The sequence below is a fragment of the Lagopus muta genome, chromosome 13 (assembly GCF_023343835.1).
Source record: "Lagopus muta isolate bLagMut1 chromosome 13, bLagMut1 primary, whole genome shotgun sequence".
Classification (NCBI taxonomy): Eukaryota; Metazoa; Chordata; class Aves; order Galliformes; family Phasianidae; genus Lagopus; species Lagopus muta.
This window is the reverse complement of record NC_064445.1, coordinates 16,390,477-16,416,426: the sequence shown is the minus strand read 5'-3', so window position 1 is coordinate 16,416,426 and position 25,950 is coordinate 16,390,477. Positions and strand designations below refer to the sequence as shown.

The 25,950-nt window shown below is 44.2% G+C and overlaps 1 protein-coding gene across 5 annotated transcripts in view; it reads right to left on the bottom strand.

The window, feature by feature from the left end:
* The window catches only part of KIAA1210 (KIAA1210 ortholog), a 55,442-nt gene that overhangs the window by 12,951 nt on the left and 16,541 nt on the right, over positions 1–25,950 (bottom strand). For 4 of the 5 annotated variants that reach the window (XM_048959781.1, XM_048959779.1, XM_048959780.1 and 1 more), the window contains exons 2-7: positions 16,350–16,426; positions 11,483–11,651; positions 8,633–8,762; positions 6,001–6,159; positions 4,336–4,401; positions 845–1,054 (exon numbers count right to left, since the gene is read on the bottom strand). In XM_048959781.1, coding sequence (XP_048815738.1) covers positions 845–1,054; positions 4,336–4,401; positions 6,001–6,159; positions 8,633–8,762; positions 11,483–11,651; positions 16,350–16,416 — 801 coding nt within the window. In that variant the 5' untranslated portion in view covers positions 16,417–16,426. Of the gene's footprint in view, positions 1–844; positions 1,055–4,335; positions 4,402–6,000; positions 6,160–8,632; positions 8,763–11,482; positions 11,652–16,349; positions 16,427–20,551; positions 20,791–25,950 lie in introns of those variants that run through there. The other variant, XM_048959782.1, reaches the window with a different exon arrangement.

Below are 25,950 nucleotides of genomic sequence, written 5' to 3'. Positions count from 1 at the left end.
AGAGCAAGGCAGAGACATCACCACCACTTCTGGTACCTCTGACCACCATTCCAATTAGCTTTTCTCCTTCAGCACTACAGCTGCACCAGCTGCAGCACAAAAACATCCAGCAAAGATGCTACAGGGCCCAAGTTTCCAAGCAAACCTCATTCTATATTCCAGTCTTCCAGAATTTCCAGCTCTCCCTCCCTTCCTCAGAGTGGGGCACTTCTAACTCCAGGACAGATTGCCATGCATGGGTCTATGATGGAGGGGGCAACATGCAGTACAGAAGGGTTGTTCCTTTTTCCTTCATCCTCCAGCTTCACTGCTGCCTTTCCTTGTGGCAAACGTCACCTTCACATTTCCTAGACGGCAGGAAGACAAGCCTCTCATCCTAATTTCTCTTTTCCAGGAGGTCTCTCATCCCATTATCACTCAAGTATACTTTCTCAGGCCACAGAGACAGCTCAAGACTTTCTGTATTTTTTTGTTTTCATCCACCTCAGCAACAGATTCTCACAAGCAAAGGCACAACCCTTCCTAAGACCCTTCCTTTGGCATAAAAAAAATTACACCAAAGATAATCTGAAATTGTTTGTAGAAATAGGCCTGGGCTTCTTTAAAACTGAAAACAAGCTTTTCAAACAATATGGATGTTTTTACAGATGAATTATAACATGAAATTTTTTTGAGTGAATAATGAAAAAAAATTAAGTTGCATTTTTATTCAGCACCTATTTCACTGAAGTAATGGGTTGGTAAAAAATCATGTGGTTTGTCACCTATTTCCAGAAGGGAAAAAGTATAAAGGAAGGTGAGCATGTTCTTTCTGCACAGGAATTCTTTTCCAGAGGAGACTCACCTGGCTTTGCTGGCTCTTGCTGGTGAAGCCCTTCTGTCTCCGGGGGTTGATGGCAATGCGGTGCCGAGCAGCAGAGGTGTCCAGGCAGCCCAGGGGGCTGGCAGGGATGGTGAAGTCAATGGGAAGGGAGCTGCTGCCCCGTGAGCCTGCAGCCCCTGGAGCAGCAGAGGCTGAAGGACTGATGGGCCTGGAGGAATCTCCAGAAGGTATCTGTAAAACACAGACATGTCACTGTATGTTTTGCCCACACTCCCACAGCTCTGAAACATCATTCCTTTGCTAGCTTACTCTGTTTCAGAAGCCTGAAACGGACATAAATCCTTACTTTAATGTCTAATGCATGTCTAATGTCTATGCATGTCTAATGTTGTTTCTGCACAGAGATTCCTCAGCTCTGCATGTTCGCAGCTGTATATTACACAGAAGTGAGAAATGCCCACTGCAAGTGCCTCAGCTGCCCCTTCCCACTTACTGTCTGAGAAGCCATTTGCAATATATATATGCACCAGCAGGAGACACTGGTGCAGTTTTTATAGCTGCCTTTTCTTCCAGATAATGAGACACAATGCAGGAATGTATTATTAAAAAGCCACAGTAGCATGGGTGTTTTCTCCTCATTCCTTCTACTTCTAAGGAAGTTACCACAACCACTCAGCTCTTAACATCACCCTCCCAGGATAAAAACCAATGCTTCTCTCCAACACATCTCCCAGACCCATCTCCCAGACAGTGGTGTGGATCTCGTCCCCGCACCAGTGCTGCTCTGGGGAACTGAATAGCAGCAACCTTAGATTAAATGATCAAAATACAGCATTTACAGGAATGCTTGTAGAGAAACCCCTAAACATGCAGTGGGACTGGTACTGTTACTGATTTGAAATGCAGACCTGCAAAATGGCACACATGCCCAAGAAGTTTGATTCAGTCTAACACACTCACTACTTTGGCTCTGGACACAGAAGCAGGTGAAACAGCCATGGGCTTGGCATTTGGCTTGGTTTAAGCCTGATATACTGCATGGAATGTAAAGCATATGTATGCTGATAAGGTTCTAAAGATAATGAGAGCATCTTACCAACTGAGCTACAAAAACTAAGTATGCTGTTTTGTGTTTAAAGCAACTGAAGCTCATTTCCTTATTCCCTATGCCATTGTCGGACTGAAACAAATTACAACAGAATGTCTGAGATTCTGCTCACAAAAGTTTTATACATTGTGAAAAGACAAAGAATACATCCAGTAAATTGTTATTACTATAATTCTGTAAGATTAATGTTATGCTAAGCTCAAAAGGATCACATTCAAGTTCTTCTGCCTTTCAATTATGGAATCACAATTCTGCTTATTTAATATACAAACCACCTGAAACTAGCATTTGAGCAGCAGCTTTTATAAATGGCAAATGTATACAGCCTATTCCACTGAGGATATTCAGGATATTTTTTTCCTGTGAGCACTGACTGATGATTGGTATCTTCTCTCACCAACAGCGGAGCAGAGACAGGCTTTGCACACCAATATTGGAGCATAAGGTAGATTTGGTGCTGGTTCTCATGCAGTGATGGAATCCTGCAGAGAGTGCTGTGAGGCACATTTCCTACAGAGCGTTTGTGCCAAAAAAATTGTTCCTAGCCACAGTAGTGGAGGCCCTACTTTGATTTTATTTGCCCTGGGCTGAAGTTAGATTTCCATACAGACTCTCTGGCAAAGCAGTGTCAGTGCTGGTCAGTGTCTCTGCAAAGTCACCTGATGCTGGCTTTGACAGTCTCAGATTTATCCCCAGGTAACCAGGAAGTTGGCATCTATAAATGCAGAAGTCTCCAAGAACTGACACCAGCGATGTATCAGGGTTTTTCACACAGCATGAAGGTCTTGGAAAGCCCAGGAACATAACAGAGGGGGTTCAGAGATGTTCAGTAGCCATCCTCTGCGTCAAAAGCAAGTAAAATGTAAACCACCACACTGTGTGTCGATTCACACTGCTTAGGATTGAATTCTCTTTAATAAATACAAACATGTTATTAAATGGAACAAATGTTGCTGAGTTCTCGGTGCTCTTCAGCATTTCTTTCATCTTTGGGATGAGGTCACTCCCTGTAGCAACTTGTTCTACTAGTTCAAATCCTGGCATTACACAAAGACCTACAAATGCTACTGAAAAAAACACCTGATGATTGCTTTGGAATTACGGCTTTTAGTTTTAATAAACATATTAGGAAGATTTCTGCTTAGCCAAACTGCTCACCAAAAAAATACCAGGTAAAGAAACAGATGCTGCACTGTAGAAATTAGCCAGATTCCTAGGGAACTGGTGAGAAAAAGAAAGAAGCTTTCAGCTGGGGAATTCTGTAAAATATGGAAGAGGGGAAAAAAGTTTTGTTCTGTTCCCACCTTTCTTTCTCATAGGGAATGAGGATGAAAAGCCGAAAAAGCTGTGAAACTGTGGTGTCAGAAAGAGAAGGGATTTTTACATTGTAAGGAATAAACAGTATGGAAGCTTACAAATCGAAGTATTTTAGTAAAAGTGTAAAACAGGAACTGCATTAATGAAAAGATATATGGAAGTAACAACAAAATAGGTAATCTATTAGAAAGTAATGGCAATCTAAGTTACTTTGATCAGTTTGGGCTCTAGAGGTGTCTGAGCAGAAGTCAGTCAGAAGTGGGAATCAGTACTTTATCTTTCCATTCCTAAAGGAAAGGGATGACCATGCAGGAAAGCACCTGGTCTCAACCGTAGACAGGGAAGCTGAGCTGGTTTCTCTCTCCTTTTTCAAAGGCTGGAGGAGAGAATGAAAGCGAGTTTCCTCAGCCATGGGCTGGCACGAAGTGTTTGAGAGTGTGGGGTGGGCAGGAACTCCACTCAGCTCCAACCAGCAGGGACAGTCAAGGAGAAAACCAACAAAGCACTCTGCAAAAACCTCTATACATTTTGCCAGGCTGGTCAAGTAACAGAATGTGTTGTCCTGACAGCAGAACTTGCTGCTTGTGATAGTCACTTGTCATTCAGAGGAAATGCCAAATCAGTGCGGAGCTTTTCCTGAGGAATGTGGTGTAAAAAGGACAGATCCTGCACTTACTGCCAGTGATGAGAAGCAGGCCATTGCTTGCAAGCCACTGGTCGACAGGTGTTATTAAGCTGTAAGTGCTGCTGGGTATTTGGGCACTGGGTCATGGAAGAGGAGATGAAGTGCTTCTAGTCCTCCTATCTTGTCTGTTTTTCTGCTGTGTAACTTTAAAGACTTCTACTGTGTTACAGAGCTGACAACACTGTTCACACAAACTTCTTACCAGTAGATTTCTGCCTTTGTTTATTCGGTTCTTATTGAAAACTCTGTGAGAGATACGATTTCAATACCGTTGCCACCACTCTGGACTGTTCATGAGCAGTTTGTACAACATACTCTAACCCAGGACACAAGTGAGTACTGTAATGGCTCCATACAGACATCACACATGCTGGTTTATTAGCAGGAAGAGTAGCTATTTACCTGTTCATCTTCACTGTCTGTCCCGCCTAAACTCAAAGAGCTATGACGTTGAACAGGGTTGGAGGACTGTGGGATAAAATAAGGAAGAGGGTAAGTGAAGGGAAGGATCACAACGAATCACCTGGGACTGGATGTGCAGCATTAAGATTATGAAAAAATACAAGAGGAAAGTTATAGGAAGGGTGACTGCAAACTCCCTGCCTCACAGAACACCTCTCATTTGTTCACTGGAGACCAGACATGAGGTAGGGGAACTTTATCCTGCTACTAGATATGCCTTAAAGGTTGACCTCAAAGAACCAAAGTGCTCTGCTGGGTGTATTTGCAACAGGACAACATGCACTTTAATGAGGAATTGAACCAACACATTTTTTAAAGTTATTTTAGTTTTTGGCTTGTTGTTTTAAGAACTTTGAATTGACAAATGCTTGCATACTCACTCAAATCCAAAATCATGCATCTGCTATAGAAAGGCTATTCATAAGAAAGATAACTCCAAGTCTCTTTAGAGCCTATCAACACCTATTCTCATCATACTCATGAGATTCTAGCTTCCCTATCAATTCAGTTAATATTGCCCTGATTCTGAACTATTTCATTCTAAAACCAGTAACTGTTTAAGATTCTTCTTTAGTCCCATTACTTTTGTTTCCCCTATTAGCTTTAAAGCACCATAAATATCTTCCTCTTTCATATACGCAGCAAACTGCCAATCTGCCCAGCTCTTTGGTGCTCAGAGACATGGGAAGTCTGTGCAGTGTGTGTACCTCAGCTTGTTCTCAGGCTGGGAGTGGTACAGTCACACTAACACAACACTCACCCGTGAATACTTCACTTTCTATGCTTTCTGCCCTGTGGACCTGCCAGGAGACACTGCCTTTCCCAAAGGCATTCAGAAATGTCCTATCAACTGACTTACTCTCCTCCTTCCTTTATGATATAGGTTGCAATTGCCCCAGAAGAAGTCTACATAAAGCCCAGAAAACTGTACTTGCGGCCCTCACAGTGATGAGTCCACCAAACTCATAGATAACTCATTCTAGTTCTGACTGATGGGTACCATCACAGAATCACAGAATCACCCGGGTTGGAAGGGACCCCAAGGATCATGTAGTTCAAACCCCCCTGCCTAGCAGGGCCACCAAACATACACATTCAGATCAGGTTGCCCAGGACCCCGTCCAACCTGCCCTTAAACACGTCCAAGGACGGGGCATCCACAACCTCCCTGGGCAGCCCGTTCCAGGGCCTAACCACTCTCCTTGTAAAGAACTTCCCCCTAACATCCAACCTAAATCTTCCCTCCTTCAACTTGGATCCATTTCCCCTAGTCCTGCTGTTGTCAGCCCATCACAACATGCCTGGCAGTAGAAAGAGCTTTAAACCACCAGGCAGTTCATTAATGCAATCAGACTTTAATGAACCAAAGAATTATGCTTGTTCCTCATTCACAAATGTGTGCCTGAAATGGATGACTCCAGTGGTGTTTTACACAACTATCGTGTCTAAATACCATAGGATTGCATAAACAGAATAGAAAATGGCATCAAAACACATATTTGTGTGTACAGAGGTTTTATCACAAGTGAACAAAAAGGCCTTTCCCTTCCTCAAACAGATATTATTTTTTCTGTGCAGGTCACTGAAGTGATGTAACAACTGTACCTTGCTTGGTGAATCGGTCAGAACTTCATGAAGGGTTGAAATGTCAGGAGGGCTTCTGGGCAACCCATCGTCCTCCGAAACTGTGCCGGCATCTTCCGTTTTCTTTCCAGTGATAACAAGTGGAGGAGATCCAAGCCTGATGTTTTGCTGCAGCTGAAGCTGTGGTTAAAGAGCAATTTAGACTTTCACTGGCATTGTCTATAATTTGGAAACTTTTACCCCAGTTGCTTCTATTAGACATGAGGAGTCTTTTGTTTAACAAAAGTATTTGAAGGAACAAGCTACACACAGAAAAAAGAAAAAATAAAGAAACATTAATTAAATTTTATTTAATTGTATCCATCAAGGACCCATAGTTAGAACAGACTTCCATGCAAAACTAACGTAAAAATCAGTTTTACTCAGTAAGTTATCCAAGACAAATTTTACCAGGCAAGAAAATTCATAGCAGCATAACTAAGTTTAGATTTAAGCTTTTATCTTAGGCTTAAAAATTCTCTACATGATTACACATGCCAGGACACCCAAACAATCCCACAAAGTACTGTGAGCCAGCAGTCCCCAACCCAGGCTTATGAGGACAACTCTTCTTCCCAAAGCCCTTCCAAATCCCACCAGCCTGTCACCATCCTCTGCTGCACAAATCACTAAGACCCACTTCTTACAGAAAGAGAACTTTATTCAATTTCTGGTTCACCCTAAGGAGCTGCTTGTTTGTTTGCCCCAGCATCACGTCCCGGTTCTGTCTACAGCAAGAATGATAACAATGGTCAGGAACAGCTTTGTTTGTAAAGGAGCATGGAGATTCTTTTCCAAGCCTGCACAAAAAAGTGCTCCAGCAGGCCCTGACCCTCAGCAAGAAAACAAAGCCTGTAACCTCACAAGGAGCCAGATGTTCCCTCCAACTAAAAAAGCTCCAAACTCAGGAAACACCATTACCTGAACTCTTGGCTTAAGTATTTTGACTGTGTCAAATCTGGAGTATAGACAAGGTCTGGAGCAGCATTTTTGTGCTTCAACTAAAAAGACCTCATTTCCCCAGGATAAACACGCAGACCTCTTTTTTTCTGGTTCTTTGCTTATTGAACTAACTTTGGACATTCTACGTCTAAATTTTATGCTGTTCTCAAAGCTATGCATTCACTTGTACCCTTTAAAACAGATTTAAGCAGCTGTCATTCAGTGGGATTCATTTGTTGCTCATCCAATAGCTAAAGCAGTTACATATGGTAGCACAATGGCATCCTCAACCTCCAGGCCCCCAATTTAAATGGCTTTCCTTCCTCTTACCCTGATCAGTCAAATAAGTACCACCAATACAGTCTGCACAATCAAGACTGACAACAAACTGCACAAAGACTGCATTATAAGGGCAAAAAAATATGACATACAACATATATGCATTTAATGGGAAGAACACAGCCAATTTTATTCTCCTCTCTCTTCACAACTTCCCATCTCTGACTTACTAAATTTACTGCATGCAGACAGTAAAGTGGTAGGTGAGAAAATCTGAATTTGCAGTTTTTCTTCTACTAGTAGAGGTTAATCTATGCTCCTAAGAAAATATCTGCTTTTGTTAGCGCTTGGCTTTTAATCTGACAACAGTCAAACACAAAACCAAGCTGTCATGTCTTTCATGGCTAAGAAGGCAGTGCTGGCAGTATTAAGTTACCATGCAGGATGACACACAGATGAGGAGAGGGCACAGGGAGTTGGAAATAGCATGAAAAGAGGTTTTTTTCCTCAGTGAAGTTCTATCATACACAAACACGACCTCCCCTGCTGCTCCTATTGTTGTGCAAAAAAGACCCTGAATTGAAGGTTGGCTTACTTTGCAGTCTCATGGAGGAACAAGTCTCTCTGTGCATCTTCTGTTTCTTAACATGTGATGCAATGGTGCTTTGCAACATGAAGCTCACATTGGGCCAAGGAAGAATTTCAATGGCCTTTGGCTGCCTTATCAACAGTTTGTTTTGGTCTCTGGAAAAACCTTAAACTTTTATCTCAGTGCTCTGAGCTGGGTAACTATTTGAACGCAGTTAACGTAGCCAACAGCTGATAAGAGAGCCGTCAAGGAAGGATCGGTATGTGCTTTGGAAGAAGGAAATGACCTAGCAGAAAACAGTATCCTCTGCTGGCAGAGAACAGAAGAATAATGATATAAATAAAGCTGTCGTTAATAATGACCTGACAGATCCATCATCCCACACACTTGCACAGACCCTGGTGCTAACGTGTGGAAAAAAAACGCAGCCAGAATTGAAAAAAAAAAAGGCAACAAAAACCCAACAACTCCAAAAAACACAGTACAGATAAGTGGCCTTAACCCAAAAGCAGCAGCTATGAAGTAAAGAATGGGAATTCCATTGGAAGAAGACTTACTCATTAAGGAAAGATTCAGTTCACAGACTCTTGGACACACATCTATTGCACAGTATGGGACCTGGACAAGGCTGAAAACACCACAACTATTCAAAGACGCAGCTTCCAACAAGCAGAACAGATCCAAAGCAGTTCTGCCTTGGATGCTTCAGTCAACACAACACGCAGCAGAGGCAACAAGCAACAGAGTTTCCTGGGAGACAGCTAATGGAAGGTAGCACCATGAATGAGAAAAAGATGTTCTCACCTGCAAAGTTTTCACTCTTCCAGGTATGCATTCCTGAGATGACGTGTCACCTGCTGCACTTCCTGATACAGACTCAAAAATGAAGACACTGTCATGAGACAAGGCTTTGTTTCCCATGTTTCCTTTGGGCCTAGAAGGAAGGAAGAGCAGTTAATGCCATAGGTACAGCTCTCCAATACTTTTCCTTGCATGGTGATCTTAAAGAAAAGGGGGTGAGATGCATCTCACTCAACAGCAAGCTAACTGACTGAGGTAGTCATAGCTAGATCCTTCTACACCCCGGAGGGAAGAGGAAGAACTTTTTAGGATGCTAATAGAATGGAAGTGTCTATTTTAGGATGTGAGCAGCATCAGCCTTGAACACACAACCTGGTCTTTATGGGCTAGAGAGGGAATCCAGGGTGGTATGTCAGGTGATGACGACATTCACTTCTTTCTCTCTGTATATATATCATAACAATTGGACTAGATGATCTTGAACGCCTTTTCCAACCTCGATGATTCATTGACTCTGCTTGCATTTGCAAGAGAATTACTGTATTTTTGTCTGGCAGCAGCAAAAAGAGCATCGGATGAAATATACATAGAATTAACTGTAGATTTCATACAGATGAGTCTTTTATGTGCAAACATTGGTGTGCAACTCCAGGCAGTGTATTTTTATTTGCACTGAAGTAAAAGAGACACTGTTAGTTAAATCCCTAGATGTTTTAGCTACTTTATTTCCAGTACTGCTTTTCCTGTGCAAAAGCTCAACTCATTCATGTGCAACACCCCTGAAGCTGCTATGCCTAAGGACATGATGGGGCTTTCAACCCAGCCTTAACACTGCCATCAGGGAAGCTTTTCTATTTCCATTCAAAACTCACACCTCTCAGTAAACTACGAGGTAGTGGCACATTACGCCCACTTCTCCTTCACAGATGACCAACCTCATCGATTCCCTGCAGCACCATGGCATTTGGTACATCTGGGGTTCAGTCTCTGGATGTTATTCAAAGAAGACTGCATGTTAAATGAAAACAAAAAGGAGGAGGAATGGGAAGAGTAGAAGGAGGAAAAAGAAGCAAAACCAATACTTCTGTCTTAAGAACAATAAACAGCAAAACTGTTTTAGGATTGGCTTTTGTATTCAGCATGCCAGGAGTTGCAAGGCTCAGGACCTGACTACAGACCCTTCAAAGCTGTACTTCCATTGGCTTTCAAGATCAGGTCTTCCAAATGATTTGTCCAATCTTGGTATCTATAAAGTGTGCTCATGCCATGTAGAGTCTGCACAGGACAGGGCTTTCAAATAGCACAAACATACTTTTTATTATTATTATTATTTTTTCTTGCATAGTCCAACCAATCCTAAGCCTAAAGGAAAAAAAATGGAGAGATTTTACTCACTTCTTGATCTCTGGTCTTATGAAACAGTTTTAAATCACTGGAGAGCAGGGAGAAAAGGGCTGAGGAAAAGAGCAACTGGACTTGGAGAAGGGCAAGAGAAAAGTGTTCTCACTTACACAGTTTCTGGAGCAGACAGTTGACTTCAAGCCAGATCCCTCCTAAGGGCTGATGGGGTAAGCTCAGCCATTCCTAAACCTCTGGGACCAGGTTAGCTGAGTCACTAAAATTCCCTTTACCCTAAGGAGGGGTTGTGTAGCCAGTTACTTACTCTGTTAATATTACACTAACAAATGAAAGAAATAAATCGTTTCCTTAAACCCAAATAGTTTTTATGATGCAGTTGTATAATTACAACAGAGTGGAGAATGGTAGCACAAGGAGGCACAAGAACCCGTAAGAAAGTAATATCCATAAGTTATTCCTTTTTCAATGATACAGTGCATTTGGCAGCAATGCTGACTTAATGAGTCTCACACTCATGGCTTCTGCCAGTGTTTTATGCATCCAGTGTCCCCTCCAACAACATACTGCAAACCCTGGGAGGTGATCAGTACTGTCACACTTGGTCCATCCAGTCCGTAACTCCACAATCCAAGGCCTGAGATACTCAAAGAGAGGCCTGAATAGTTCATGTGGAAGGAGAGGAAAGCTGGAAAACAACCAAGTTACAGGCTGCAAGATACTGACCTGTGACACCCCTGGTGAGAGACATAACCATGTTCAGAGGTTCGTCCTGTTCCAGAAACAGGGCCAAGCAATGTAAATGTTGTAGCATAGATGGTCTATGGTCATAGGTGAAGCACTATTACCAGTGCAAGTTAATACTTTCTACTTAACTAAGCGAAAAAAGGACAATTTTCTGAACTGATTCCACTATGTGACCAGAGAATTGTTGTGGGCACAAACTTCACTCATATGCACAGCACTTCACGGTGGCTGACACAAAACTAGAGGCCTTCTGTTGCTCCCTGTACCTAAATGGCTGTGCAAGAAATTTAAACTAAGCAGCATTTTCATACCAAGAACACATAACTCTTTCTTTTCCCTTATCCCAACCAGAGGCCACAATTTATGCTAAAAAATAGCAACTCAACTTGGCACGTATTCCCTGCGTTGCAGAATTCAGTCATTCTCCTCTTGTAAAGCTGATGATTATCAGACCTTCCAGGACAGATTTCAAAGACTAAAACAAATCAAAACAGTCTGGGCTGTATTCAGTTTTACAGTCTACAAGGTTGGATCACCCCTGCCCCTGGCTGCCCTCCCCCTCTCCTCCATGTTGGCTTTTGAAGCAAGTAGCAAAGAAAGAGGAAATTCCTGGAATTCCTTCATCAGCATTAGGGCTTGTTTTGCACAGACTTGGACGGAGGCTGCTCCTAAGGGGCCAACTTGTGCTTTCATCCTATTGCAGCAAGAGGTCTGCTTTTATTTATTTATTTTCCTTCCCCGCCAGCTTACCCAGCCTCCTTCGGTGAATGAAGTGGGTTAGCATCGAGCACATAGATGCTGACGTCCCTGATGGACTGGCTAGGTTTTAAGTTACTCTCCCCTCTGGGAGGTGGAGGTTCTTTCCTTTTCTTCTTGGCAAAGAAGTTCTTGAAAGTCTGAAATCTGGATTTTTTCTTTCCTGCAACATGAGAAAAATGAAAATTTACGGAAGTTGGAGGTGTTGCTTAGCTTGGAGAAATTTTTTCTTAAATCCTGGAGGAAGCCTGTGGAGAGCCACGAGCAGGAGCAGCCCATTCAGTCCTAACCAGCTGCTTTGTAAATAATTCAGCGCCAGAGTCCTGTGAAAGGTGAAGCTGCAGTTCTTAGACTGGCTGCCTATAAAGGAAACGCTGGCCTTCAGCTGACAATGGTGCTGCCTACTTAGGTTCCAGTTTATGAAAAATGCACCTTACGTAGAGAACACTTCTATCTACAGCTGAACAGTGATAACACAAATCAGACTCAGTATAGTTTCGATAAAACAATATTTTAAAATCTTTCACTCTGAATGCCTTTAATTTGCTTTGTTTATTTCTGCTTTTTCTTTACTCAGTGCTGTAAGGACACAAAGAGATTAAAAACCCTAAAGCAAAAATGTCTGTATTGCTCCAAATTAAAATCAGCTCCTCCGAGATCAATGGAGCAAGCTGAAATGAAGATGCTCACCTGCAGGATGTGAAACCCCCAAACACAGCAGCTCTGAGAACATAATTACAAAACTGTTGATCTCAGATTTTCTACTGTTGTTGAAGCGAAAAGAAATACAAAAAGAACAGCACAGACTGTAAGGGACATAACTGACGTCTTTCATTTTGAATAAACTAAGATATTTTATCATCTTTATTTATATTTTCTTTCAATGCACAAGAGCTGCATTTTATTTGTCACTGACTCTTACAATGAAGGGTTGGTCTGGAGTGGTCTGGGCCAAGCTATTGTACTAAGACCCTTGTGTTGTACATAAATGCATATGCAGAGCAATAACATCACTGCGTATCAGAGCCAAATTCATTGTTCAATTAATACTTTACAGCAGTTGGCATAATGAATGTTCACAGCTGGAAGATTCCTGAATAAGCAAGGCATTCTTTCCACAGTTATTGTCTTTTCCCAGTGAAGATTTAGTCAGCAATGCTCCGTCTCAACGTGTGCCCTGTACGTGTAGGGATTTCTGCCAGCAAGCCTTATCAGGGCTGAAACTGTGCCACCACACAGCTGCATCACACACCACACAGTAGCCACTCTGAGAAGTACACAATGATGCTGAGATCTGTTCCCCCATCTCCTCATGGCTCTCAGGCCAGTGCCAGCAACATGCATCGTGACATACAAGAATGCAGCTGCCATGGAAGACCTGCACTTTACTTTTCCACTGCTTTGGGCTGCCTCTGGCTCTGAGCTATCTTTCAAACAGTACAGTGTAAAACTGCCAATGGATTCCTGCTCACCTAAAGACGAGATGTGGAGCTCCCATGGAGGGTTTATCAGCAGAAGATCTCAACAGCTGCTTCTCAGACAGTAAGTGAACGAGGTAGTCATGGAAAACAAACAGGATAAATTGACTCCCTCGGACTCCAGAGCTGAGCACAAAGCTTTTGGATTTAAGACTCTCATGGAGCTCAATGAGAGAGATGGTAAGAGAAGACAGATCACACAGCAATCAAAAGAGCATCGTGCCCACAGAGAACACAACTGTGTTGATCGAGGCTTTAGAGGCTTCAGAAACACCTCTCCATCATTGCTGTCATTCACATCAGCAGTTACACAACTTACATGGTATTCTCCCAGCAAATCTGACAAAGGGGAATCGGTTTACACCAGACGAGCAAAACAAAAGATTAAACATTTTCATGAAGCAGTGCTCCAAAATTACCAGTCCAGCAATGCCTGCAAGCGCATTCTGAAGCCTCAAAGAGCAGAAGAGCAAACTTGGCTGCATATAAAGCTGTCCTACACCAGGCAGCCACGAGTGGTATGGTCAGCATATTACCAATGAGTGCAATTAGAGGCTAGTATTTCCAGAAGCAGCAGGTGAATGTTTGGAATACAAACAAAAAAACCCACTACCAACAACAAAAGAAGTGATCCTAAAAACATCTAAGGGAAAGATACAAGAGAAACAGATATTAAGACCTACCACAAAGGAGAATGTTGTCAGGGCACTACTCCAAACACTTGTTTAGATCAGAAATGGTGCTAGCTTTAGAAGAGACTACGGAAAGGATTTGAGACCACTGCCAATTAGTAAACCTCAGCTGGCTTGGGAAAATACCTGGGTACTGGTGCACTACACGGAGTTCTCCAGTGCAGACACACTGGTTACTTCAGAGCCTCCTCTAGACGCCAATGTATTACTGATGTCAGGGCACACTCCTCCAGCAATAATTCTTCTTCAGCTGCATTCTGCTCAGCAGCGTATCTTCAGCTGCTTCAGAGTGAGAAACACCACGTTTTTCTCAGCTCCAGAGGATGGGCAATTGCCATATTATGGCATGAGAAAGATGACTGCTAAACACTTTATGCTGCGCAGAGATGAAAACCATAGCACTGCTCTGCACTGGAGCATTTGATGAAGACGACACCTTTCAGAAGGATGGTGCTCATATCAATGCCCTGCTGCAAACACTTGTGTATTTGTTCTGCACACTGTTGATGGCAGTGGTACATTTCCTTTATAGGTATTTACATTTAATTGCCCTGTGATAAGGCCAATATGTCATTAAATTGGTAGAGTGCTCTATGACAACTCAAGCACAAAGATCTTACTGCTTAAAGTGGAAGAAAGTTGTTGCATGACAAACATCTAGTCAAAACAGGGTGAGAAAAACCCAAGCTCAGACAGCTGCCTATTCCCCACTCACCCACTGATAGACATTGACTCATCATTTCCAAACGCTTGCAGTTGCCAAAATTCCATTTTAAGGCATTAAAAATAAAATACTATATTTAAAGGCTACCGTCCTAGCAAGCAAAAGCCTTCCTGAAAATGAATTGCTTATTCTAACTGATTTAGCTCATTAGCTTATAATAAGAGAAAAGGAGCACGGATAAGCATCTGCTTTCTCTATGAAGTTTATTCTGTGTTGTTGCTTTTTTTTCTGTTTGTCCATTGCCTCTTTCATTGCTTCTCCTGTGCACTGACAGAATCAACACTCTCTGCTCACTGCATAGTTCTTTTCCATAACGACACAGAAGATAAGAAGATGCTCTTTCCAGTGCAAAATTGAGACTGTAAAAAGCAGAGGGAGTATCTGATTTGGGGTCTCACTGATCATCTTTAAATGAAACAGTTTATTCAGAGATACTCAGTTCTCTCCGACTTCCTAAGGTGTAGTCAGGGCACACTTTGCTTTTTTTTTTTTCCTTCAAATCCAGTAGATGTTTTCACCAATAAAAGTACAGGATTAAAAACAAAGAAACCAACCAACAAAACAGACAAGACCCTCATAAGATGCCATTAGTCTAGTGTCATTACAAACACTCAGCATTGCTAGACAGGCAATAAAATCAAGGAATTCAGCAAGGCTAGCATTGGATGCTGGTAGTTTGTGGACAGTGATGCTGTCTCTACTTGCAGCGCGCTAAAAGCCCTGTAAAACCAGTCAGACAATCAGGGAAAGCCCAAGAAATTAATCCAATTGACTTGACTGTGAAGGCTGGGAATTTCAGCCCCCAAAGCCTTTGGGTCACTGAAAGCTATGAAGAGGTGAGACAATTCTACACGGGATGTAAACAGGATATGTTTAAAAGGCAAGGTAGGATTTTTCAGGGCCAGTCAAGAATCCCTTGAATCATTCTGCAATAGTGCAGCAACTTTTAACTTTCTTGAGGTTTGGTTCAGTTGGAGACAGAAATGTCACTGTTTTTCTTAGAGCCAACACTGAGGACAACAAGGCATTTCCTGCCTTGTCACCAGGGCCAGAATTTGATCTGTTTCCTGAACACCAGCAAACTAGCACAAAATCTGCATATGTGGGTTTTCTCACAAGGTCACCAGTGTATCATGAACAACAGCAGCCAATGTGGTACACTAGATTACAAAATTTAGGAAACCAGCTGCTACTGAGCATCCAACATCACACTACCTTCACCCTTATCCATCCATCCATTATAAGGTTCAACTACGAGTCCCTTTGCCATTTGCTTCTCTCTTCTACCAATATTCTGCAGGCAGCAGATGTATTTCTAAAGAAAGAAGCAAGATGACTTCTGAAGCACTGAAACATTGAAGATGATTGTGAAATGTTAGCCAAGGGGAAAAAAAAAACTATCAGTGGTACGACAGTCACTGCTGAAATGCCTCAGTTTTTGTGGTGTTCTTTGTATTTGCTTAGCTTCCCAACACCAGACTGAACATTAGCACAGGGGATTTGCTTTTATTAAGACAACTCTGGTGCAAGGTATTTCCTCTTCCTTCAGATTATTCCATTCCCTCATGGCTGTCTGCATCAGCCCATGCCACTAGTTGACATGATAAGTAACAATTGGCTGTCTGTGCCAAGACCAGTGCATAAGGCTGCAGCGGGGCACTCACAGCTCCCACAGACAGCCCCAACACAGCAGAGCTGGCTTACAGCATCCGTCGTCACAGCAGACACAACAGCCAGCTCCTCAAGCTCCAGTGTCCTGTTTTCTGAAAATCCAGGGCAGAACCAGAAAATAACCAGAAAACAAGCCTCCAGTAGGGCACATCAAATGCCCTTCCTATAATACTGCCAGCTGACAAAGCCAAACAGAACAAAAGTCAAAACAGAACCGCCAACCAGGTCCCCTCTAACCTGAAGAAAACAAACCTTGGCTTCCAAGCCAGCTATACAACCAGAAAACTCCTGCTTACCTGTGTACTCTTCGGCTGTCTCCCCTGGTTCAGGTGACTGTATGACATCTGTTGGCCCCGTAGCCATGATATAGTCACTGAAATGGAAATTAAAGTATTAGTTAAATTTTAGTCCACGTTCCCTGCAGACTGTGATCCCACCTGACTTAAAGAAAGAGTGTGGCTGGATCCTTTCTAAAGCTGCAAATGCTCATCACAAACAGGGCTCACACACTTATTTTGTTTCTCAGCCACAGAACCTTTTTTTCATTAGCATTTATTTCTCCAGTCAGAACTGATAGAGCAGCCTCACTTCGTGCCAGCACCTCTCTCTTTTTAAGAATCCAGGATCAAAGTTTGCATCTAAAGAAAATGTGACCAGCAAGGTCCGTCACTCTTCCCAGTGCCTGAATCAAGAATCTTTATGCATGCTGTTTGCTACAGGCTGACAGCTCCATGCACAGTTCCACGTACAAAGCATCTCAAGTAAGAGCTCTGCCGCCAGGGTTGGCGTATTACAGTGCCCTCACCGCAGGCAGCCTGTCAGCATTATTAAAATTAGTTAAGCATCAGCACTGAACCATCATCCTGGGCTATGCTACATTTGTGGAAACCAATAGATCAAATTTATTTTGGATCCAGTGCAATCAGCTTTTAGCCACAAGCTTTGAAACCTTATCGCAAGCTGGGCTATTGATCAACCACATTAGCTGATGGCATCATCTTCCTCTCTGATGAAAACAAAAGTTCAGCCTAGTTTTAAGATCATTCAATGTTAACTGGCTCCACTTTGTATTTTCCAAGGCTCCTAAAAGGGCGTCTGTCAGAAACAAAGGAACGAAGCAGCAGACCGCAAGAGTTACAGCACAAATGTCAAGCAACAATGGCAACGTGACAGTGCACACAGCAGCTCATAAATACTGTGCTTTGTTGGGGAAGATCCCCGAGTGATACCCTTACGCAGCAAGCAATTCCAACCTGCTGTGGCAGGACGTTAAGAGGGAGAAATCTTTACAAACAAATGAAAATACCCACAAACAAATCCTGCCCACTTTTCTGCCTGGTCGGGCAGTTTTCCTCTTCAAAGCGGTACACTGCTGCCAACTTAAATTGCTTAGGTATCTGCTTGGCCAGTTAGGAAACTATTGGATTTTTTCTCAATCAGCCACACCTCCAATCTGCCATGCCGAAAAGCACTAGTGCTTCTCCCAGCCCATGGGCAGCCCAGCATCTCAGAAAACCTCAGATAAAACAAGGAGTGCAGAGGTGATGGGTGGGGATGGGCTGCAGCTTTCTTCTGCTTCAGTACATCTTCAGCAGTGGACACAGGAGTGCATTAATGCACTGTCGGTCCAAACAATCTCATCTCACCTTGCAAAAATACCATGAAAGTCACTGCAGGGACCAGGACTGGTTACACCTTTTCTAAATAAGATGCACTGAGGACAGTTTTGAAACAGCTATTAAACAGTATTCAGAAGCAACCATAAGTAACACTTCTAACATTTTTTTCTTTCGGATAATAATAATCACCCAGCTTTTCTCCGTTCTACCCTCAGGTCTCATCAACTATACTTGGAAATGTCTGCATCTCCTGCGCATTTCAACTCAGTCATCTGCAGACCTTCTCATGCAGACTCTGTGTTAAGAAGAAATTCTGATCCATTTTTTCCCCTTGATTTACACACTATGCAGATCGACGCTCTGATTTTTCTTTAGGGAAAGGAAAATGCACTTGAAATAAAGCATCAAGGAAGCACTCAATGAATGTACAAGGACAAACTGGCAAGTCCCCACAGTTGAGCTTATTTTCACAGAATGTGAGTGGCACTGACATTTGGCTCATTTGCACCCTAACTTCAGATTTGCCCACCTTTAATACAATGAAAACGTTTGAGATACAGGTTTGGTTTTGCTGGCTCTACATTTATTTAAATCACTCCATCGTCTCAGCTGCTTCCATCAGTCCCTGAAGACACTTTGACTGCCACACTTACTACAAGTGCAAGCATTTGTTTCCATTTGGTGCAGCTTTTATACCAGTAGAATTAAAATTGCAGGGCAGTTCAGCTCCGAGGCAATCTCTTCACAGGCAAATCAGCTCCTGCACTAACTCAATTTTATAGCTGAGTTCTCTGGGGCATATGGAGGTCAAGTGTCAATTGCAAGGGCACACTGCCTGTCTGCATAAGTGCCCTCACTTAGGACCCAATGGTCCTTTGTAGACCTGATCACTGCATCATCATTTCAGTGAACCAAACAGTGACTTGAGGTGAGGGGAACATCACAGGTTTTTCCATGCAGTTAGTTTAACAAGCACTCAGATGACAAGAAAAAATACAATATTTACAGAGGAAGTGTAAGTTCCTTCATTAAAAGCTTGATGATGCAGCTGAAGAAAAGTTAGCATTTAGATGGTATTTAGATGTCAAATTCTGGTGGCAGTGTGTTTTATTTTACAAGAGAAAAGCCAGCAACATTTCTGGGCGACGAATCCTAGCCTAGGGATTAATGTAATGGAGAGAAAGAGGACAAAAACTCATCAATACCGATCCATGTGAGTGCACAGGCATTAACTGGTTGAACCCTCAGACATTGACCACTGCCAGCCCTTAATGACAGCTGCCAGACGCAGTGCTGCATGTGGCCAGGACGTATTGATACCGCACGTCCATTTCAATCAGCTGCACTAAACACATGCACCCTGCACGCTCCCCCAGAGCAGCACACCACGAGACAGAGTTTTAAACAAATACCATATGTTCACTGACTTTCAGCAAGAGAAGTATTGGGTGAAATGAATGGCCCCTTTGGAGGGAAAGCACTGCCCACAGACAGGAGAAGCAGCCTTGCCTATCCTTCACCAACTGGGGCAACCAGCAGATACTTGGAATGCTCTACAGTGACCGGGCACAAGAAATGCAATCATTTCTCCAGTTCTCTGAACTTTCCCTTTTCTCAGCTAAGTACATCACCTGAATATGTGTATCAAATGGGGGGGGGCGGAAATGCAAAAAGAAAAGACAACTCCCTTCCATTCCTTGGTTTGTGTACTTAAGTGGCTCCTGGGAAATCAGCCCTGTACAGCACCCAGGTTTCCTGCGCTTAGCAAAGACCCAAGGCAAAGTGGAGATCTCTGCTCCCCACAGAAGGACGCTGTGCAGCGAGATGGCTCAGCACAGAGGGACACATGCACCCACACAGGCCTCCAAGCAGCAGCCATGGCCAGCATCCCCCAGCGCACGGCTCTCCCCTGAGCTCTGGGCCTCACAAAAGAGCAGGATGTAAGACAGGTATGCGTTCAGGTTATGCTCTTCAGTGAAAGGTGACCGGTTAAACTTTTACTCTTCTAATTAAAGCACATTAGAGGACTTTGTTCTGACAAAATGGGGTTGATTGCTTCTTCCCTGGGAACCCTCCAAGCCATCAAAGGACTCACTTAACCCACTGATAGTAAGCAGCAAAATTCTGTCTTCAGTTTCACCTCTGTAGCCCCAATAAAGGGGATTTCAGAGTCAATCACAAAGCAGAATCAGAGCCTAGGAGATTTCTGTTCCATGTGCACATCTCTTGAGCCTATCTAGACCAAGGTTTTGTTGATCTCTGTACCCAGAGCCAGAACCTGGCCCACCAGGTACACACTGAGCAGCGTGGGACCCCGCAGACAGCTTTGTTAAAAGCGGGCACTGACCTCACACAGCTCATCCCACTGGATGCACTCTTCCAGAGCGTGGTGTTTCTAAGACAAATTGCCCATCTCTGACCCACACGATGGTTTTGCCAGGCCGCAGCTGGCATCACCACAGCCTGACTGTGGCTACTTTATGTAGGCATAAGAGAATGGCACAAATAGAAGCTTACTCAAGGACTCTTGCTGCTGCCTCCACTGATGATAGTGAGAGGTAGGAGTTTACAAAGTTAATGAATACTGCTTGCATAATTCTACGGAGAGAAGAAGAGCTTAACAAAGTTTAAGGCCCTTTTCAAAGGATCACAAGTAATACGATAATAGTAGTCTTTTGGAAGTCTAGATAAGTAGCTTATCAATAGAGCATCAATAAAAACACTTTCCCAAGGTTCATCATTCTTCATAGCGTCATAAAGCAGTCAGCTGCTCCCCTCAAAGAGATATCCAGAGCAAACAACGTTCACATTAAGAGATGCATTCACGGCTTTCACCCTGCGCTCAGCCAACACCCGCTCCCCGTGCCCCATCCTCACACCTCAGCTTTCCAGCGAAGGCTTGCTAGAAGGCAGCTCCCAGTGGGCTGAACTCTCAGTGCCTATAGTCTGCTTTGAGAAGCCTCTGTCTGACTGACTCTGAAGGATTTCTGCTATTCAGCAGCGCCTGAAGCAATATGTGCAGCCCTCCCGGCGAGTGTGTGTGTAACACTAATGGAAAGCAGCTGGTGGGCTGAAGCCGACTTAAAAAAAAAAAAAAAAAGAAAGAAAGTAGCAGGAGGAAATGCCTTTCATACAGTCACACGGGCTCAGCCTGTAATTGTGTGAGAAGCCAAAAGGATAAGAAGGGGGAAGGGCAAATGACAAAAACTATTTATAAGCTACGAGAGAAAACACAGCGGCAGTGCGCTGTCAGCAGCCTCAAAGCGAGGGGCTCAGTGCTCTGTCCCTGCCCCGCTCCCCAAGATGCCCCCACTCTCAGCACTAAACCACTGCAGCGTGGCCTCTGTGCACACAGGGACATGGCTGCCCTGTACGCATGTGGACCCGTGTTAGCTTAAACCTGAGCAGGTACCAGCAGCTGAGCAGCTACCAATCTGCTCTTAGCTCAGAGGTCCCACTGATGTCAAGCTACTGCAGCTTTGTGACAGCTGGCATCTGTACCAGCCATGTCAAGCTGCTGCCCTCATTCCCCTAATTACTCTGAAGTGCTCATTAGCAGGACACTGCGCTGCGGCTGTCGGTGCGGGGATCCCTACTGCATGCTTGCATCAGCACTGATATCCACCTGCTTACCAGGAGTTAAGCCAAGAGCTGCTTCTCTCACAGTGATTTATAGCACCATTTTTCCACTGCACTTTCTGGTCTGTACAAATCAGAAGAAACACAAGAGAAATTCGCTCCAGTCCGGCACTCACCCAGCTACTCACTAAGCACACACAGGGCTCAGCCAATACTTTGGGCCCAGGTGGACTCTCCAGAAGAGGAACGTGCATTAATTGCCCCAGCTGAACTGCACCATTTGGCATCAGCGTAGCAGTAAGTCAGTGCCTTTCCCATGTAGTAATTCTTTACAGTACAGAACAGCTGGAACAAGGATCTTCCACTCTTCCTAACAAGAAGCAACAGAGGCAGCAGGCAGCCAGCAACGGCCAAAGGAATGCACATGCTGCAGGCAGCAGGAGCTCCCTCAGATCTGCTGCCATGGGTACAGCCAATGAGCTTGGGAAGGGGGGGACATGCATTGAACATAGAATCATACAATCAATTGAGTTGGAAGGGACCTTTAAAGGCCATCCAGTCCAACTCTCTGCACTGAACGCGGACACTGACAGCTCCATCAGGCGCTCAGAGCCTGTCCAGTCTGACCTGCCGTGTCTCCTGGGATGGGGCACCACCACCTCTCCAGGCAACCTGTGCAGTGCCTCATTACCCTTACTGTGAAAAAACTTCCTTATATCCAATCTAAATCTCCACTCTTCTAGTTTGAAACCACTTCCCCTTGTCCTGTCAGCACAGACCCTGCACAACAGTCTGTCCCCTTCCTTCTTACAGCCCTTCTAGATACTGACAGGCCGCTCTCAGCTCTCCCCACAGCCCTTCTTTCTCCATGCTGCACAGCCCCAGCTCTCAGCCTGTCCTCACAGGGAGGTGTTCCATCTGTCAGATCATTTTTGTGGCCCTGCACCAGCAAGGGTGCAACAAGAGGTAGCTATGGAGCTGCTCCAGTAAGAACCACTGCCTCTGGAAGTGTCCCCCGAACAGAGCAGCAGGAAGCCATATCGCTACCACCCCATTCCTGCAGCCTCTCAGTGCAGGAGTCAGCTCCATGGACAGGCCAGGCTAAGCACCTCTGCACTGCTGCATTCAAACCAAATCCACACGGAGGTGGGCATTTTTGGCCACTGCTTTCTAGGTTATCAAAACCCTTAGCATTTTGTAGGAGTGCTATGCTCCTGTCTTTGAATCCCTGCTTATTCTCACAAAATGTGAGGCATCATTACATCCTAGGCCTGGAAGATGCTGGGCATGTTTTTAACAAATTAAGTTGTCTGAGTGTTGCAGGAAAAAAGGGGCTGAAACAATAGCCAGGAAAAAAGGGGCTGAAACAAAAACAGAAGGCCAGAACTGAAACACGGCACTTCAGGCTGTGTCTGAAGCTCTACTTTTTTTTCCAAAACAGTCCCTTATCCCTCACTTTGTGGGTTGAAAAACAGCTTAGGGATAGAAAAAAAACCATCAGATAGCTCACACTGTGCAGGACACACTGCTTTCAGGATGAGTCAATGAAGACATTTCATGCCCAGGAATTTAAAGCACATTTAAAGTTAAAGAACAACAACAAAAAAAGGAGCGACTAACAGAAATGTCCCGGAGTCACTGTGTCATAACACTCACTCTGTGGATCCAATTACCCAAACCAGGCAGCCAGCTCTAGGCTACAAGAGAGAAAATCAAACCAGGCTCTGCGGACTCAGACTGGCTTTGGCAGGAAGCTCAGGAAATCGCTCCATGTGAAGTCCCAGACCCAGCAGGGCAACATCTATTGGCTGTGCACATGTGAAAGTAAAGAACGCCAGTTCCGCCTTGTGTTGAAACGCACTGTCTGGCTGAATCCCATGGCCTTCCACTGCTTCTGGAATTCAGACCCCATTTTGGCTGCTGACCTTAGTCAGAGCCAAAGGAAGGCCTGGCACAGCATCCACACCTGTTGAGAGGAGAAATTCTGGAGCTCTGTGTGACTCTGAGGGTTTCCAGGGAAGCTCCCACTGCTCCTTCCTGTGCAGCACAGGAGAGCTACCAGAGCCAAGGGAGGTCACCCATGTGCTTCATAGATTCATAGAACCACAGAATCATTCAGGTTGGAAAGACCACTAAGATCATCTAGTCCAACCATCAGTCCATACGTGTGACTGCTCTAGGCCATGTCACTCCATGCAGCATCCACTCCTTTGCTGAACACCCCCAGGGACAGTGATTCCACCACCTCTCTGGGCACCTTGTTCCAATACCCACCACTCTGAGAAGTTTTTCCTAATATCCAGCCTGAACCTATGCTGGCGTGACTTTGAACGTTCCCCAAGTCATTTCTGTCCCCAGGTTACTGAGTGCCTGTTTTCTTTAGAGCAGCCAATCCAAAGGGGACCTGCTCTGAGAGTGCATTCACACACACTCCACTAAAATCAGACCATCTGAGCCAATGCTGGTTCGCACCAATAGAGAAGCAAGTTGCATTTACCTTGAGGAAGTTGGAGACATCAGGGAGTAGAGAGGGTATCCAAAATGGCTGAAATTCAGGGGGGTGACACCAAAGAGGGCAAGGACAACAAGAGGGTACTGACAGGAGGATATTTTGGCGAAAGATCAGATGGGGACAGGCATTCTGTAAGATCCTAACTGGCCAAGCGTGGCAAGAGAGGAAGCAATGAGACAATTTGCATTCTATGAAGGAAAACAATGAAATTTCAACTACTGCAATATTCTTTTCACTCAGCTGAGAGGAGGAAAAGTAATTTCCTAGAATGAATCAGCAAACTACTCCTCTACACCTCAGTCAGGCTGTATTTTCCCCAGGTGCAGGGACAGCTTGAGGATTAACATGATGGCTGCAGTATGGTGCTGAGCCAGAGCGCTCACATGCATCCCCCTCATGCCTCAACCTCTGCAGGGATCAGAGCTGTGCTGTTAGGTGAGAGATACTTACAAAGCCTGGCAAAAGCACACAGTTACATATTTCTTAGAATGAATAAGCATAAATGAATTCACTGCGAATAAAAGTCAAACATTCAGTTCTCTAATTAGCACCAGATCCTTGAAACTGTGAGGCCAAAAGAAACAACCACAACAAAAAATTGGAGCTGGAACACCGCCTTAGCTCTGGCTGAATGGTCAGAAAGTAGAACCTTTGTCTGCACAGCAATGTTCCCCTGCTCCAGCTGAGTGTGCTGCTGTCCCTCCAGCCGTGACACGGCCACCAAGGTGCTGTGACACAGTGACAGGCCATGTCAGACCACCAGCACCAGCACCCATGTCAGACCACTTGTGCACCCATATGAGTGCAGCAGCACGCACCAGTGCAGCACAGTTAAAGGATGAGTGAGGACGTGTGGCCCAGGTCTCTGCTTCTTCGTGTACCTTGCAGTGGAAGCACTGCACTGCTAGCACAGCACTGACTGCTCACAGCATGATGAGCAGCGACAGCATCTGCACTCAAAGTCAGACAGGATATGAACTGACTGGCTTTAATTTGTATAAACAGCGACACCCACAATGAAACCTTGGAGGGCCACCTGCTACCTCAGTACAAATAATTGTTATTACTGCTACTACAGCATACGAACGAATCAGAAAGCCTGCAGTTAAATGTTTCCTGTATTCAAAACGCTTCTTAAAACTCCCTGATGGGTAACAGTTGACACAACAACTTAACTCAGAAATACATGCTTCGATGACTTTAGAGTGGGGCTTTTGGAAAGAATCAAGGCATTTTGTGCTCAACTGTATTCTTACAGCAGCAACCTGTAAGAGGAGAAAAGCAATAACAACCTAACCTTGGAATTCCCTTGGATTTTCACCCTTCTCCCCATCTGGGCATTGCCAGGTCTGGTTGACAATCAGCTCTTGCTCTCCTATATAGCTCAGTAGGTTATCTGCTGGAAGCACAGCTTGAAGCTGGTACCTTTTTGTCTAAAGCCAGATTTCAGCTTCTAAGGCCAACTCCAGGCCTTTGCATCACAGCTATTAAATTTTCCAGACCTCTGTACAGGAAGGAAACAACAAATTAATCTCTCTCTTTTACTGAAAGGGTACAAAGCCAGACATTCTTAGTGGCATAAGGAGAGAATATGAGCTAAAAGTATGGCAAGATGTTTTTAGGGCTCAATCTGGCAAAATAAGGTAGACAAAAACTCCAGCCAAATGGTGCAGAAGAGTGAAAATCACATTCAGCAGATTTTCCCAAGCCAAGAAGCTCCTGCTTCCGTGGAATAGGAGCAGGACAGGCATTAGGGGTGCACGTTCAGCAGACACTTGGTATTGCAGTGATAGAGAGGGGGCTTCTGTGCTGAAACCAACCATAGGGGCACAGCTGCCTCGAATTCCTCAGCCTGCAGCCAGCAAATGCACCACATCATGTTGGCTGCTTAGCCACCATGGCATGCTTAGCCACCAGACACCATGCAGAGAGAAGTGTGAGCAGCAGGAGGAGGACTGGCAGAGTGGAGTGATTCACTGGCCATAGTAAGACACAACTGAACTTCTTGCACAGGGATGAGTCAGAAGGAAAGAATCAACAATTAGAAATAGTTGTTCTTTCTGTTAATAATACAGCACCACTGTACTAACTGTGCTGTGGTGCCATGGCTCTGCCACCTCCTGGCTGCTTTTGTTCACCCTATTATTCTTGTGTAAGAAAACAGAGTTTAAGTCTGAATGCTTTCAG